The 15,838-nt window shown below is 50.5% G+C and overlaps 1 protein-coding gene across 1 annotated transcript; it reads left to right on the top strand.

Moving 5' to 3' along the window:
* The first annotated feature begins 2 nt into the window (after window positions 1-2).
* Window positions 3-11,751, top strand: Mrpl37 (mitochondrial ribosomal protein L37). Its single transcript, XM_048453267.3, has 7 exons — window positions 3-414; window positions 2,900-3,083; window positions 3,174-3,289; window positions 5,639-5,824; window positions 6,828-6,985; window positions 10,143-10,346; window positions 11,539-11,751. Exons 1-7 carry the CDS (start codon window positions 69-71, stop codon window positions 11,614-11,616), a joined length of 1,272 nt encoding a protein of 423 aa, XP_048309224.3. The 5' UTR covers window positions 3-68; the 3' UTR covers window positions 11,617-11,751.
* The last annotated feature ends 4,087 nt before the right edge of the window (window positions 11,752-15,838 follow it).

Here is a 15,838-nt window from a genome sequence, read left to right on the forward strand (position 1 = left end):
TCCCGGCAGGCCCTGCGCGGGAAAAGATGGCGGCGTCCAGGTAGCGGTGTTGTGGCGACTGGATCGCTATGGCGTTGGTGTCCGGGCCCGCTTTGCGGGTGTTAACTGGCTCTGGGAGGCTCGGCCTCGGAGGCTGCGGGGCTCCGAAACGCGGGGCGTACGAATGGGGCGTGCGTTCCACGCGGAAGCCCGAGCCTCGGCCCCTGGACAGGGTGTACGAGATTCCTGGTCTGGAGCCCATTACCTACGAGGGGAAGATGCACTTCGTCCCGGGGCTGGCTCGGCCCATCTTCCCGCCGTGGGATCGCGGCTGGAATGATCCACGGTTTCACCGCAGGGCCCCGATGCACGAGCACCCTCTGTACAAGGACGAGCCCTGCTACATATTCCACCAGCGCTGCCGACTCCTTGAGGGTGAGGCCACCGGGCGAACGGGAGGAGACCCTGTTCTCAGTTCAGCACTAACCCCGACCCGGGGGAGGGTCTCGGTTTCTTCCTCTGCTAAGTAGAGCCACAGTGACATCCGTCTTCTGAGAGTTGTCAGGATCAAGTGGGATGTAAAGAGCAATGCTGGGAGAGAGAGCAATGGAGAATTTGAGTGTGTCCTCTCCAGGGTTATCTCCTCATTCCACAGAATCGCCAGCTGGAACAGTGATTTGCTTCTACATGCATGGAGCGGTGATAGCTGAAGGGACTCCAGCCAGCCCGGGCCTAGCAAACATGGCTCTGTGAGGCCTTGTCCTTCTCTCTCATTCCTTCTGCCTTGATTTAAAAAAAAAAATCGTTAGATTACATTTCTAAAACTACCCCCCCCCCCCCACACACATCTATTCCTTTATATGGCCACTTCCTCCTCCTGAGGCTGACTACCAAGGTCCAGCCATCAAAGTATTGAAGTTCGGCAACCAACCCCCCCCCCCCCCCACTTACCTAGTTAACATGCCTCAATTAAAATTAAACATCATATCCTAACACGGGGTTTTCTTCTTTACCTTTATAAACTGCCATTTTCCCATGTGTCACATCTGTCTCTTCTCTTTCCAGAAGCAGTTCTTTGTCCCACTTTGGGACAAATACCTCTTTCCCTTTTTCCTTGTTCCCTACCTCCCCCCGACCACCCCGTTTCTTTTTTGCTTTCCCTTCTCCCTTGTCTTCTATCTCCTGTCATTGTCTCTTATTCCCTGTCCTTTGTCCCTCTGGGGCAAATACACCTCCTTTGTGCTGAGAACTTGGTCTTGGGGTCCTGAGCCAGTACTTTTCCTTTCAATCATGAAACCAGGTCTATAACACTAGTTTCCTAGGTCAGTATCTTTTGTTAAAAGCCTGGGATGTGTAAAGGAATTTGCACCCAAAAGTCTACCCACTTAGGGGCCTGTCATTCTTAACGAATAGATCTAAGTGTCTCAAGCCAAAACCAGTCTGCTTCTCACTGTCGTCAGGAATTATTTTCCAGAGGTGATTATTGAGACTTCCTTCATTCTTCAAACGTCCATCTTCACCCGGATCAGGATGATGATAGGGCATGGTCCTAAGTGCAAAAGCAATTGAGGTATGTGGGAGCAGGATTTTCTAAAGGATAACTAGGAAATAAGGAGATCTAACAGGGCTTGAGGGCTAAGAGAATCAGTCATAAGCTTGGGAAAACTGGTAACCGTAGGTCAGCCTCCTAGAATGCCCACTCCTATACCTACCTGCAAGCTGATTTTCCTAGCTGTTAATCACTCCCAGTGGACCCTGAACGTGCTGTGAAGGATCTCTCACGACGTAACCCCCTTGAGTGTCACTGGTAATGGACAGCAAGTGTTCTAGAAGATCGCACTCATCGAACTGTCTGAAAATGTATCTTCTGCCTGCACTTTCAAAAGTCATAAAGAGGTCTTATAAAATCACAACAAAACCTTGCAAAATATGAGTCTTAGAAGCCGATGTGGGTTATGGAGAGATGGTGGGCTTGAGGGTAGACAGGCTCAGGTTTGTGTCACCTTAAAGATAAGTGACTTAAAGCACACTCCTCTGTCTTGTCCAAGTTTCCCCTTTCGTGACATAAAATCCCATCTATCTTATCGGTAAGTTCATTACCCAGAAGTGACATTCGGTAAATGGTAGCTCTAAATACTACATATTTTGTGTATGTGCTAGAGAGTCATAAACATTGGCTCTGTGGTGTCTAGCAATAATGTCACAGAGGTGGGATCAGATAATTAAGTAGCTCCCTGTTTTTGTAAATAAAGTTTTACTGGAATACAACCATGTGCACGTGTATGTTATTGCCCATGGCTGCATTTGTGCAACAATAACAGAATTGAGTAACTGTGATGGACTCAGACATAATATAAGTTTGGTATGCATGGGCTTCTCTAGTCAGGGTTAGGATATGGATTACCAAAAGGGATTTGAAGTAAAGGGCTGGTCCACTGAGCTAGTCTCACAGCTTTGATTTCTCTGCCTGTAGGGAGTCAGCAGGGATCTCAACTGTCTTGAAAAAGTTTTGAATCCGTCCCATGGCAGGCACTCAGTCCCATAGTCAGCTTAGCACTTTGAAGTAGATCATTATTCATATCTTTTTTGTTTTGTTTTTTTGAGACAGAGTTTCTCTATAACTTTGGAACCTGTCCTGGAACTAATTCTTGTAGACCAGGCTGGCCTCGAACTCAGAGACCTGCCTGACTTTCCCTCCTAAGTGCTGGAATTAAAGGTGTGCACCACCACTGCCAGGCTTGAAGTCATACTCTTGATCCACTGTTTTCTTTTGGTTTGTTCCTCAGATGTCTCAAATCAAACCCAGCCTTCTCTTGAGGCAGCCTTTTCTTCATGGTCCTACCTGGTTGGCATGAGCATCTCTTCCTGAACTGTCTTCTCTCTCTTTTTGTTTGTTTGTTTTGTGATGATTGCCCCAAAGGTATGAAGCAGGCTCTCTGGCTAACTAAGACCAAGCTAATAGAAGGCCTTCCCAAGAAAGTGCTTAGTCTTGTTGATGATCCAAGAAATCACATAGAGAACCAAGAAGAGCGTGTTTTGGATATCATCTCTCATGCTCGTCTCTGGCACTCTACTGAGGACATCCCCAAGAGAGAGACCTACTGGTGAGTTTCCCCCAAATAAGATAGATTTTCAATTAAGAAATACGGAGTTACATGTTGCTTTAAGTCTTCAAATGTCATTTTCCTCCAAAGCCCAGTCATTGTGGACAGGCTCATCCAGCTGTGTAAGTCCCAGATTCTCAAGCACCCTTCTCTGGCCAGGCGGATGTCTACCCAAAACTACTCCTTAGCCACCACCTGGAACCGAGGTTAGTCATCCTGTATACTAGAAGGTCTTGCTGGGTTTTCTTTTTCAGTTTGTTTAATCTCTCTGGTGCTCTTTGCCCCGCCTCCACACCCCAGCCCTCCCATCCTGCTCCTGCCACATACTCTTGGGGTTCAGACACGCCCTTTATAGGGTCTCGGTATACAAGGCTGACTTCAGACTCGTGATCCTGTAGTCGGCACCACCATGCCCCTTCTCGTTGCTGTTTTTAACAAGTTGCCATACAACCATGGACAGCTGACCATATCTGCTGAGAACCCACAGTGTGCTTGGAAGTGTTTAAATGCTGAACACAGGAAATAATAAAGCACATTGCCCTCTGCCCTCACCACACTCAGCAGCTGTCTTTCCCTTTCCATACTTCTGCACCCTTCCACATCCATGTTAGCATAAGGTAGAGTGCTTCTTCCAACACAGCAAGTCTTTTTGACGTGTTCCCTTGTTTGAAACCCAAGGCTGCCATGTATCATGGGATGTCCGCCTAGTCCTAGTCTTACCACCTGTCCTGCTGCTCCCTGCCCTGTCCGTAAGTTTGTCACTTTCAGCTTTTTGGTATCCAGCTTTCCCACCTGCCCGCCTTTGTGCCCGCTGTGTGCTTGGCGTTTCGGACAGGTGTGTTGGTTCAGGTGTTCTAGGTGATGGGATTGTGGAGCAAGGGAAGCAGCTGTGGAATACCTGGGAGCCTTGGGCTGTCTGAGCAGGTTTCCCCATCTCCCCTCTTTGCATATGGACTTCTGGCAAGGAGTCAGCCTGGCAGAGGTAATGGCACCACTAAGGAAATTAGTGCACCTCATTAATGGAGAGTATTTGTTGGCCCATTGTCAAGTATTACCTCTAATTAAACTGCCCCATTTTGAGCTGTCACGGAGGAGGGATGTGGAGGGAATTGAATTAGAAACCACACTAGAGTGATCTGTGGGGAGAATCTAAAACCCAAGGTTAGGAGAGGTCCAGGCACATTTGTGTGAGGAAACAGGAAATGCCTTAGGAAACCAATCTTGAGGTGCAATTACTGCAGAAGTTATCCATCTGCAGATGTAGTATCTATTTTTTACATATCTTGGGAGGCTGTACGCTAATTAAATGACAGTGCCATTGACCAAACCGATTTCTGATCGATCTTAGAACAGTCCTGATCCATTACCTTCACACAGGGATTTTACTCTCTGAAACCCGGCACCTGCAGAGGGTGGTGCCACTCGGATCCAGTCAGGATCCAGACAACAGTCCTTCTAACATTTTGTCAGGTGGCATGTGGCTTCCCATGGGAACAATGCAGACACCATTTCCGCATTTTCACACCAGGCTCATTGATTAGTTTGCTGCGAGTGTGTCTCCTCTGGCCATCTGCATCCCCATGTAGAATACATGCTAATCCATCTTACCTGAGGTGCTCTGGTCTGGCTGGCTTTTCTCGCTCTGTTGTTAAGAAGAATCTGGCCCTTTGCCTGGATCTGAAACCCTCCCTCCTGCCCCTGCTCACAGTACTTCTCTCTCTATGCCTCGTGTCCTCCAGGGTCCTGTCCCAGTCACTCTGGGACTGCTTTTGCATGCTAGTCTTCATTCTCAGTGCATGGCAGACTCCTGCCCAGAGCTCTTCCATCAGAGACAGTGGGGCGTTGGGCAGTGTCTGAAGACAGTATTGATGGTCGTGACGTAGATGGTGTGAGTGGGGATGGAGATGGAATTCTAGTGGCCAGAGCCCAGAGCTACTGCTGAACATGCATATGCACAGTACAGCCCCCGCCCCCACCGGTGAAGAGTTAGCTGATCCAGTAACAGAGACCCACTCCTCTCCTTCAGATACCCTTTGCTGTTGCTTTTGAGGCAGTCTCACTGTGGAGACTTGAACTGATCTTGAACTCACTGAAGTCTACCTGCCTCTGTCTCCCAAGTGCTTCCTCTGCTGCCCAATTTGAAGGTTTTGCTTCCTTCTGGGGCCCTCTGGGCTTTGCAGAGGGCTCTGTCTGCATATGGCTCTGCTTTCCCCAGCAGCACTTGCTTCATGAAGGCCTCCTTGAGAGCACAGGGTAATTCTGCCCTGTTTCTGGGTCCCTGGCTTGGAGCTGGTGCTTGGGAAGATAAAGGATGTCCACAAGTCAGGAGCCTTGGGGTTCATCAGAAGAGCACCCAGGGAGTAGAATGTTCTAGTTCCTCAGCCTCTCAGGGGCTCAGGGTTAATGTTCTAATGCCATATGTGTGTCCTATGACCAGGCTGGTCATCTAAAAAACCTGTAGCAGACTTGGACTTGAGGTTTGTGGAGGATGATGGTTTCACACTTGAAAGCTGTATAAAGACCAGGTTAGACTAATTGTCTTTTCCCTATTTTAGAGTCTCTTCTCCTTCAGGTCCGAGGTTCTAGTGGTGCTATATTGAGAGCCAAGGACCCTCTGCCCACCATTGCCTCCAGAGAGGAGGTAGAAGCTACCGAAAGTCACGTTCTTGAAACATTCTATCCCATATCTCCTACCATCGATCTTCAGAAATGCCATGTCTGTGACGTGGAAGATGACACAGGTGAGCAAAGAGGAGCAGACATGAGGACGTGCTTTCTATTTATTACTTCTTTAAGAGAAAGGATGTGCTAATAGTTCTGGGTGCTTGGCAGCACATACGCATTATCTTCTAGGATCTGTGTGGCAGCCCATGCTTCCTAACTCTTAATCTGCTGCCATTCATGTTCACAGTCACTTCCCCCAGAAACGCTGAACTTTCAGTCTCAATCAGGGACTTTTCATTTATCATCACACAGCCCTGAGTCACCCTGGATCTTGACACGTCTCTGTGCTGGGGTGTGATTGATTTTCCCGTCTGGTTCCCCTCTAGACTGCGGGCTCCTCACAGGCAGCAGCAGGCTCCACTTGGGCTCTTGTTGCTTCCTGTCTAGAGCCCCGTGTGGAGTGTGTGCCGGGAGTCTGCTCTGCAGAGTGGAGCAGCCTGCAGGACCAAGGCCTGCAGGGAAGCCCCATCTCTCAGCGAGCACTCTTCTGTTTTTTCTGAGCCCGTGTCCCCAGTGTCTTTCTCCTTCCTCTGCACCCACGTGCACAGATTCCAGGCACTTGTTTCTAGAAGCCCCATCCCACCGGAGATTTATTCATAATCACTTGAGATATTCATGACTTGACAATGTCTTGTCTGAAGTGAACAGGTGCTAACCTGAAGCTGTGAAGTATGAGGCAAGTCATTTGTTACTAACAGTAGAGCACTGACTTCTGCCTTCTCCCTAGTTATGACCATGGCTTTTAGTTACCCATGTTTTGGTGTCACTGTCATCTGTGCGCTTGGATGAGAGCAAGTGGGTGGAGTTAGAATGTGTGTGTAGGAAGCACCTGCCACAAGTTGGCACGTATTTTCTATGATGAGCCAAAAAGTAACATTTAAAGCGTTGTGGCTTACGTACTGATGTCTCCTATGAGTCTTTATTACCTGTCCTTAGCCAAGGGCAAGAGGAGTGTCCTGAGGCTCTGTGGCAGGCTGATTAGTCTATGCCTCCTCACCTTTCCTGTCTCTTCTCTTGCAGGATTCCGGGAGGGCTACCCTTACCCCTATCCCCACACCTTGTATTTCCTGGAAAAGGCCAATTTACGGCCACAACGCTTCCTTCCGGAACAGCTAAGGGCCAAGATGCTCCTGTTTGCTTTTGCAAATGCCCTGGCTCAGGCTCGGCTTCTCTATGGGGTATGTGTGTGCAGAAGACCATAGATCTGCTTTCTGCGGGCTTGGCCTCCTGCTGTAAAGACCACTCCCAGGAAGAATGGAATGGGGACGGACTTTGAGTTTGACTGAGGAATCTCAGGAAAATGTACTTCCTCTTTTTTTTTTTTTTTAAAAAAAATATTTATTATGTATACAATATTCTGTCAGTGTGTATGCCTGCAGGCCAGAAGAGGGCACCAGACCCTATTACAGATAGTTGTGAGCCACCATGTGGTTGCTGGGAATTGAACTCAGGACCTTTGGAAGAACGGACAATACTCTTAACCTCTGAGCCATCTCTCCAGCCCAAATGCACTTCCTCTTAACTTGTAGCAACCAACTGACCTCTCCTGGGGGCTGACTGGGTCTGGTATCCAGACACAGCTGCCCTCGGTGTCATTTGGAGCTCCACTTCCCAGTGTGCCATAGGCTCACAGCAAACTAGCCACTTCACCCTTCACTTTGCAGCAGGAAGTGTGGGGGAAGGAGGGGTACAGGGCATACCCTACTCAGAAGCCTATGTGTGTCTGGGCTCCACGCCCCAGTCTGCTCTGTGGGGTCAGATTTGGAGCAGGCGGCACCATCAGGAGGCCCAGGAGGTGAGGCCAGGCAGTCACTATCAGTTCAGGGTGGGTACAGAAACAAGATACCACTTGGTGGCCCTCAATATTAAGAGGAAGTCCCAACACCTAGATGGTGTAGAATGGAGGCTGAGTGGTTGAAATGAACGCTGTCTCAGGACGAGGAAAGGCTTGGTTGCCAGGTGGGAATGGGAACATGGGGCATATTTCTGAGAGCTCCTGTTCTCTCAGGTCTTGAGTAGCGCCTCAGGCCCGTGGTCGGGAATTAGGATTTGCATCTGTCCTGCCTGGGGTGAGTGCTGGCAGGGTTGGTTTGGTTGGCTGCCTGAGTGGGGAGTAGAATGTTCTGTATTGAGCACCTGACACACCCCACACCTTAACAAACTGTGGACACCACTGGTGTCCTGTAGAAGCTTGGTGAGCATGTACTTCATAGACCCACTGAACCAGAAGCTCTGCAGTGGGGCCCAGGAGTCAGCATTTAAAAAGCCCCCCTGGTGAGGCTAGTGCAAACTGGAGTTTGGAAACCCCCCAATAAAGTTGTAGAGCTTCTCACATGGTTTGTTCTTTTGAACAGCCTGTGTGGCAGGCGCTGTCAGCCTCACTTTGTAGAAGACAAGCTCGGGAAGGATAATTATGTTTCTGATCATAGAGCCGAGGGCCTGGAGTGGGATATAGCTGAGTGCTGGAGCATCTTTCTAGTGTGTAGAAGTCCCCAGGTTCAATCCCCAGCATGGTAAGAGCTAGAACCAGAGAGATTAGCAACTGTGGCATCCTCATGTGACCTTTTTATGTCTTAACAGTGGGCGGATAGTGGGCAGCTGGCTTTAGACTTTCCCTCGCTGTAGACTTCCTGAACTCTCTGTAAGATTAGGTAAATCACCCATGATCCCACAGCTAATGAGTGGGAAAGCAGAGGCTGATCTGTGATTCCTACAGCTTCTAAAGGATGTGCTGCCTCCAGTTTGGGCGGAGAAAGGAAGCAGCAACATTCCATGTTCCAGGCCACGGGCTCAGTGTGGTCGCTGCCGGCTATCGCCAGAAGGGCCTAGGTAGCAGTGCTGGCTAATTACCGCCCAGTTAGATAGAAGAGGCAGCCTCCTCCACCGTCTCCAGGTACAAATTATTCCTGGGGCCGTGAAGTTGAGCAGTTATGGGACGAGCCTCCATGTAAAAGGTAAAATTGCTGAGAAGTTTATGTACTACCTGCAGTTTTATTGATCTGTAGAGGGAGATAAGAGTCAATACCGAATCTCAGCTAACACTTACAGGTACTTCTCTTTGTATTTATTTCTCATGCAGCTAGCACAGGTATTTCTGAGACCAACATCCCTGGTGTGGCACGTACTTGGGACTTCCATTAGCTAGTCCTAAAGTCAGGTGAGCCCTGAGGGCAAGGCAGCAGCATGTTGCATCGGAGTGCCCTGCTTCTCGTGACTAGACTGCAGGATCTGTGGCCAGCAGCAGTCTGCATTACTACAAAGTATGCAGAGGCAGGCCATAGAGTTACCCAAACGATCACACTTAGGAGCCAGGCAGTTTGGGGCACACCTTTAATCCAGCACTTGGGAGGCAGAGGAAGGTAGATCTCTGAGTTCTAGGCCAGCCTGGTCTACAGAATGAGTTCCAGGACTATACAGAGTTACACTGGGGAAAAAGAACAAGAACAAAAACAATCAGCCAAAAAAAAAAAAAAACCCCACTTAAGAATGAAAGAGGCACTGCTGTCAGATAGATACACTGGGGCACCAGCTACAGCCTAGACAGTGGGGCTACCCAACTTAGCCTACGCCTTGGGGTGGCCTTGAACAAACACCTCGAAGCCTGCACTTCAGTCTGTGAAGCAGGAATATGCGTCTATCTATGAAAAACAGGCAGGGTGCCTGGACTAAGCTCCTGTAACTCCTGAGTGTTGATACTGCTACAGTGAGATCAGTACTGGCCCTGACTGTGACGTGCCTGGAGTACACCCTCCAGGAGTGTGACCTACATGCTGCAGTAAGTAACTGAAGCTCAGATGACTGCGGTGTAGGTGGTCCCGCTTTCAGGAGTGTCCAGTGATGCCGGGCCCCCGAGAGCACGACAGACATACCAGCACATCTGGTCAGTCTGTGACTTCAGACAGGCCAGTCTGCCAAGTTGGGTCTGTGTCTTATCTATCAGATGGAGTGAATGGCAGGTCTAATGATGAGCTTCCAAGTCAGCCTTTGATAGCTGATGTCACTGTTGTCTTATTGGGTAAGGCAGAGGTTTGAGGGATTCCCTCCATTAACCTCCTGGCTCTCCTGAACTTCAAGCCTTGCCCAGTAATTGCCAGTCAGCAGTGGGAGTTAGTACTGGGGTTGAAGAGCAAGTTTCTGGGGTCTTGAGACAGAGAAGGCCAGGCTAGGTGAGGAGAGGCCTGGCTGGGTGAATGGGGAGGCCTGGCTGTGGACTGTGGAACTCCTCGGTCTGCCTCACCTGCCCTGAGGTGAAGCCATGGGTGTTTTAAAGGGTGGAATTTGGGCCCCCTGGTGTGCACTCTTCTGCCACATCATTTTCTTGTCCACTTTTCTTAGAATGCCACCAAGGTCTTGGAGCAGCCCATAGTCGTGCAGAGCGTGGGCACTGATGGCCGTGTCTTCCAGTTCCTCGTGTTGCAGTTGAACACCACAGATCTGGCCTCTAATGAGGGCATCAAGAATTTGGTATGGATAGACTCAGACCAGCTCCTTTACCGGCACTTCTGGTGTCGCCCCGTCATCAAAAGGAAGGTGGTGTTGGTAAGTCCAGATACCTCAAACCTGGGAGATTACAGCAGACCTTGACTTGTCTATCCAGGGTGAGCCTGGGTCGAGCCTGGTCTGGCAGCGGGGGCTCTAGGAACTGAACAGCCACATCTGCCTCCCCTTCTCTTCAGTTTCTGCTGTGGGAGACTGTCCCTGTGTCCACTCCCCGGCCTGCTTCAGTGCCTTGCTGGACCCTGTGGCAGCATCACATTGTGGTCTTGTGGGAGGACCACAGTCACCGTCAGCACATGGGTCTCCTCCTGTGCCCCTGCCACACCCAGGGCTCAGCTGAGTCCAGCTTGCTCTGCAGTGGCTCAGGCTACGATACAGTGAGAAGCACTCAGGATGAGAGGGCAGAGCACAGGTGCTGTGGGGTCTGTGACCCGCTGTGCCGTACACGGGCTGCATGCAGACTGGCTCAGTGGAATTCTGATAGTCACACAGTCAGTTCTGCTGTGGCTTCCAGCCACAGTGTGTTTCTCCCCTGTGCTGTGTGAGTCTGGACCCCTCACTGGCTTCCATGTCTCATGCACATTCACCAGCCACATCCCCGTCAGTCACAGGATAGAGTCGTTTCCTTCCCGGCTTCAGTCTCCAGGCTGCCTTTCTCCTAGAGTATGAACTCAGTGGCAGGCCTGCTGGTCAGGGCTCCCACTTCACCTTTCCAGTTCTATTCCTGCCTCCACACCCACCACCATGGGCTTGGGCACTAATCTTGCCTTGGCCCTTCCTGCCCTCATGTGTACCCCTCCTTTTCCTTTTCTTCCAGGTTCATTCTACTTGAGGGAAAGTCAGTAAGTTAGTCACACACACAGACTGCCTTAGTCTCTTTGTGTTGCTTCTCTATTGAAGTCTGTTTTTAAACACCCGATTAGAAGTTTCCTGAGGATAGGAGCCAGATCCACATCTCTCCTGGGCCTCCAGCAGTGGACACAAGTCCAAGCCAGTGCAAGCCAGTGTAGAATGGGGAGTTGTTGTCATGTCCCAGTGGTTGGAGGGAGAGGACTTAGGAAGCAGAGCAGTTGAAGCCCTCAGCACATCTGCAGTACCAGCTCCTCAGTGCCCTTGGTCACAGAGAGCTGATGTGGGGGAAAGATGGCAATTCACCGCTGGTCACTAACGAGTCACGGAAGAGTGACCTGTCTCCTTTGCTGTTACGGATCCTAATGGTCTGTGTTCTTTCTAGGAACCCGCTGGGCCTGTTGATTTCCAGCCAGAGACGTTCAGGAAGTTTTTAGCTCTGTATTTGCATGGTGCTGTGTGAACTTCAGGGGCCTGACACCCTACTCCTGCCTCTGAGGAGCTTACGTCCTAGGAATGTGGGGCCTGGGCCTGGGCAAGCCTCCCACGCCTTCTCGGTCTGGTGGCCTTGCGGACAATAAAGAGTCTTTGTATTGCATTGGTGCCTGTGTTGGTGAGAGCTTGTTTGTGAGGTGCTGAATGTTGAGCACGCCATGTGCCTCCTTGTCTCTTACAAGTACAGGCCCTGAAGCAGCTGTGCTTTGGACTCATCTGGACTCAGATGAGCGGTGCCTGAGTTTCTGTTTCCTCATTCAAACCCTGAGGCTAGTATCACTTCCCTTAGAGCTTTAGGCTTTCTCTCCCCCACCCCCCTTTGTTTTTGAGACAAAGTATTGCTGTATACTTAGCCTTGCCTTGAACTTGCCATCCTCAGGCCTTAACATCTAGAGTACTGGAATTTCAGGCCTGTGCCACCATACCCTGTCTCTTGTTTTTGTTTTCTTTTGGTACTGGGGATTGACCCTATGAAAAGTACTGTACCACTGAGCCACATCCCTGCCCCGCCCCCTTTCTAATTTTGAAGATTGTAGCTATGAGTCTGTGTGGCCTGCCTCATGACAGGTACTATAAATGTGTGCTAAGTTCTTGGGGAAATTTTTCTTTTTAATGTATACAGGTGTTTTGTCTGTTTGTATATGTACCCATGAGTGCCTAGTGCCCAAAGGGGCTGGAAGATAGGATCAGCTCCCTCAGAACTGGAGTCACAACTGGTTGTGAGCTGCTCTGTGGTGCTGGGAACTGATCCTGGCTCCTCTGGAAGGGCAACCAGTGCTCTTAACTGCTGAGCTATTAAATTGTACACACATCCGTCAGTGACTGCAGAGGCTCTGAAGAGACTCTTTATTGTAGAGCCCTAATTTCCCACGTCACGGGCTTACTTGATTTGGAGCTGCTCTCCAAATAGCGTCAACATTGTGCCCTGTGCACAACAGGGTGGCTGTGCAGTAAAGGCCACTGCTGCAGGCATGCACTGCATGGAGCATGTGGAAGGCACCTCATTCTCTAACATGAGCGGCCACACACTTCCACAGCTGATGCTCCGAGCAGCTGCCCTCGTCCACACCTGGGCACACAGACCTGCGTGTGGACGCTTGCTGAGAAAGCTGGCCCAGTGCCTGTGGGGAGCGTAGGTGGACACAGCAGAGAGACGGAGCGTGCCCACTGCATCTCTGATCTGTGATCACATCTGGGGCCTCGGTGGAGCCCACAGAGCCCAAGAGCCACATTGCTCATATATGGGTGAGCCTATCTACAGGGACTTTTCACTTGTCACAAATCATTGGGTAACTGCCACTGTGCCACGGCCTTGGGTGGGGTGGCCCTGTTGGCTGTGAATACGCAGGCTTCCTATGGGAAGAACACGGAGAGACCTTGGAGCTGGGTAACACCATCCAACAGTGTTAGCCCCGGGTCACCCAGTCTGTCCCACCCCAGCTAGCTCTTCTACTTCATAGCTAACTTCAGAGCTTAGCAGGGACTGCAGGACTGGGGGAGATGTGGGCAAGAGGGGTCACCAGGAAGATGTGAGAGAGGAAGGAGCCTGGTGTGTCAGCTGCCTGGGAACAGGGAGTGTTGGGGGTTGGGAAGGCAGTTGGGATGGTTCATGAGACCTTGAACACCAAGTAAACAGGTAACGTTTGTACTTTTCTAAAGTCTAAGGTAACACTGAGCAACCCCTAGTCCTCTCCAGGTGTAATCCAGCCTGTTTTCCACATGTCACGATGTGTGTGTCCTAAGCACACAACTATATATATATACTTAGTACCCTCCCTGTACACTTACCAGCCTTGGGAGTCTCAGGGTCCCGCCACAGCAGCGCAGACAGTACACCCCTACTTCCTGTGCTGCAGTTGTGGCTGGAGATGGCCACACAGGTTGTCTCTGGGTATTATAAAATGCCGCAGCAAGCAGCCCCGCTCGTGGCTCCGAGTCTGCTTTGCCAGCATAGCCATGGGGTAAATTGGTGGCAGTGGAACTGCTGTGTCAGAGGAAGTGTTTTCAGCACTGGTAGAAGCACAGAGGATGGACTGGCAGATGACTGAAAAGGCCAGCGTGAAAGAGAAAGGTTGGTTCAATTCAGTCTCCAGGGAATTAAGTCCGGCCTGGGAGGAGGCCATTCCCCATAGCCTCAGGCATCCAGATGCCCCACATTCTACTCTGTAGAGTTTGGACGATGTCCCTGCTCACAATCTCTCACCCTCGACTTAGACGGGCTGCATCTGACCAGACTTCCCTTATCAGTTTGGAGTCTTAGAAGCCCCAGCTGGAAGAGGTTCACTTTCTGCCCACAGTGACCCTTGGCAGGTGTTAGCCAGAGGCTTGGCGAGTCCACTTGGAGGACTGTGTCACTCACTCCTTGTAGGCCCAAGGCTGGAAGATGCTGCAGTCAGCTCAGACTCCTCCTCAAGTTGAATCCCTTGAAGCAGGCACAGGACCTGATGGTGTCAGACTGTCCCTCGAATATGCCCACGAGTACCTGGTATGGCGAACCTCAACGGCCCAACCCCTCTGGGAACTTCTCCCATCCACGTACTAACCAGGCCTGACCCTGCTTAGTTTCCGAGATCAGACGAGATCAGGCGTGTTCTGTGAACTTCTAGAGACATGTATTTTCTTCCGCTCAACTCTAGTATGTGCCCCGTGCCTCAGATGACAAGTTACCAGCCACTCAATCCACTCTCATAGTAGTTCACGGAGTGTCTAGTAATGTGCCAGACCTGAGCAAGGCTGGACACTGAGAGACAAAACAGGTCTTGCAGCCACAGTATTTGCATTCCTGCACAGAACTGCGCTGTGGAGGCAATTTAGTGTGACCTTGGCCCATGTCAGCTACTGGCCACTGCCTGGCAGAAGGTAAAATCTTGAGGGAGGCATCCTAGCAGCTGAAGTTGTTAGCGCTGCATTCTCAAGCTAGAGAGGCTACACTGAGTAACAGGCCCAACATATCAATGACACAGGTAAAAGCCTCTGAGGAAGGTAGGGCACACCCGGAGAACATCTGGAGCCAGTGTGAGCTCTGAGCTGGGTATGGACTGGAGCAGCCCACATGCAGAGCCGCTGGCCCTCGTCTCCCTAGCACTCGCAGAACTACACCTGAGCATTTTTGCCAAAACAGGAAGTGCAAGGGACCAGGTAGCCAAGCCTCCAGAGGCCTTTCAGAGGCGTCAATCCAACCAAATGAGGTCTGGTGTCAGAGTGAGCTGGCCCTGTAGTGGCACTTCACTTTTATTTTAATAAATAAAACTTACTTTTCTGATCCTTAGGCAAAACAGCCACACTGGCCAGCCTTACAGATCAGGCAACGATAAAACGCACACTATAATCCCAGTGGCCACACTAGCTTGCCATAGAAACCAGGCGGTAGTGGTGCACGCCTTTAATTCCAGAAGTAGAATTATAAAACGGGAGGAGACAGCTCTCGGGCACAATCTCATTCTGAGATTTCCTGGAAGCAGGATCGCCATTTCAGACTGAGGTAGAGGTTAAGAGCTGGCCGTTTTGATTTTCGAACCTTTGGGCTTAACCCCAATTTCTCTGAGTTTTAATTAATCGTGCTTCATGGTTCTAACTCCAGTGCCACCCCTGGGAAATGCTTGTATGTCCTCCACTGGATGTTCACCCACCCTGGGTCCTAGGAACCAGACCTCCTCAAACACAGGCACTACTACCCTTTCCCCAGCTGGCTTCCACACTTCCTCACAGTACACTCCTTTAATCTTTAGGTGTTTTGGTGAAATGTCATCCTGGAGCTTTAGCTCCAGGGCCTCAGTTCTGACTTCTGGGTCACACCCATCATCTCCTAGGGGGGACCTTCCCTAAAAAGATTGGAGGTGGAGGATGATGGACCTAGGATAGCCTGGTCCTTTCCAGAACCGCTCCATTTTTCAGTTCACAGAACTAGGCTGGGCTGCGAGTAGGGCAGGCAGAGCAAGTCCAGCACTTCTCGTTCAGGATGCTGCCACCTGAGGGAACATGCATCATGCCAGCTACCTCAGGTCACATCTCCCCAGACCCGTCTAGGGGTGGGCTTGCTGCCCAATGCAAGATCTCCATCTCTGAGTCCAGCCTGTAGAGACCAAAGTTCCCCTTACTAGAACATACACGATTTACAGGTTTCTAACCCAGGCAGAGCAACATGAGGACCCCCAAATGTATCAGGACTAGGGTCCTGAGGTTCCCTACAT

The sequence above is a fragment of the Myodes glareolus genome, chromosome 3 (assembly GCF_982192425.1).
Source record: "Myodes glareolus chromosome 3, mMyoGla1.1, whole genome shotgun sequence".
In the NCBI taxonomy this organism is placed as follows: domain Eukaryota; kingdom Metazoa; phylum Chordata; class Mammalia; order Rodentia; family Cricetidae; genus Myodes; species Myodes glareolus.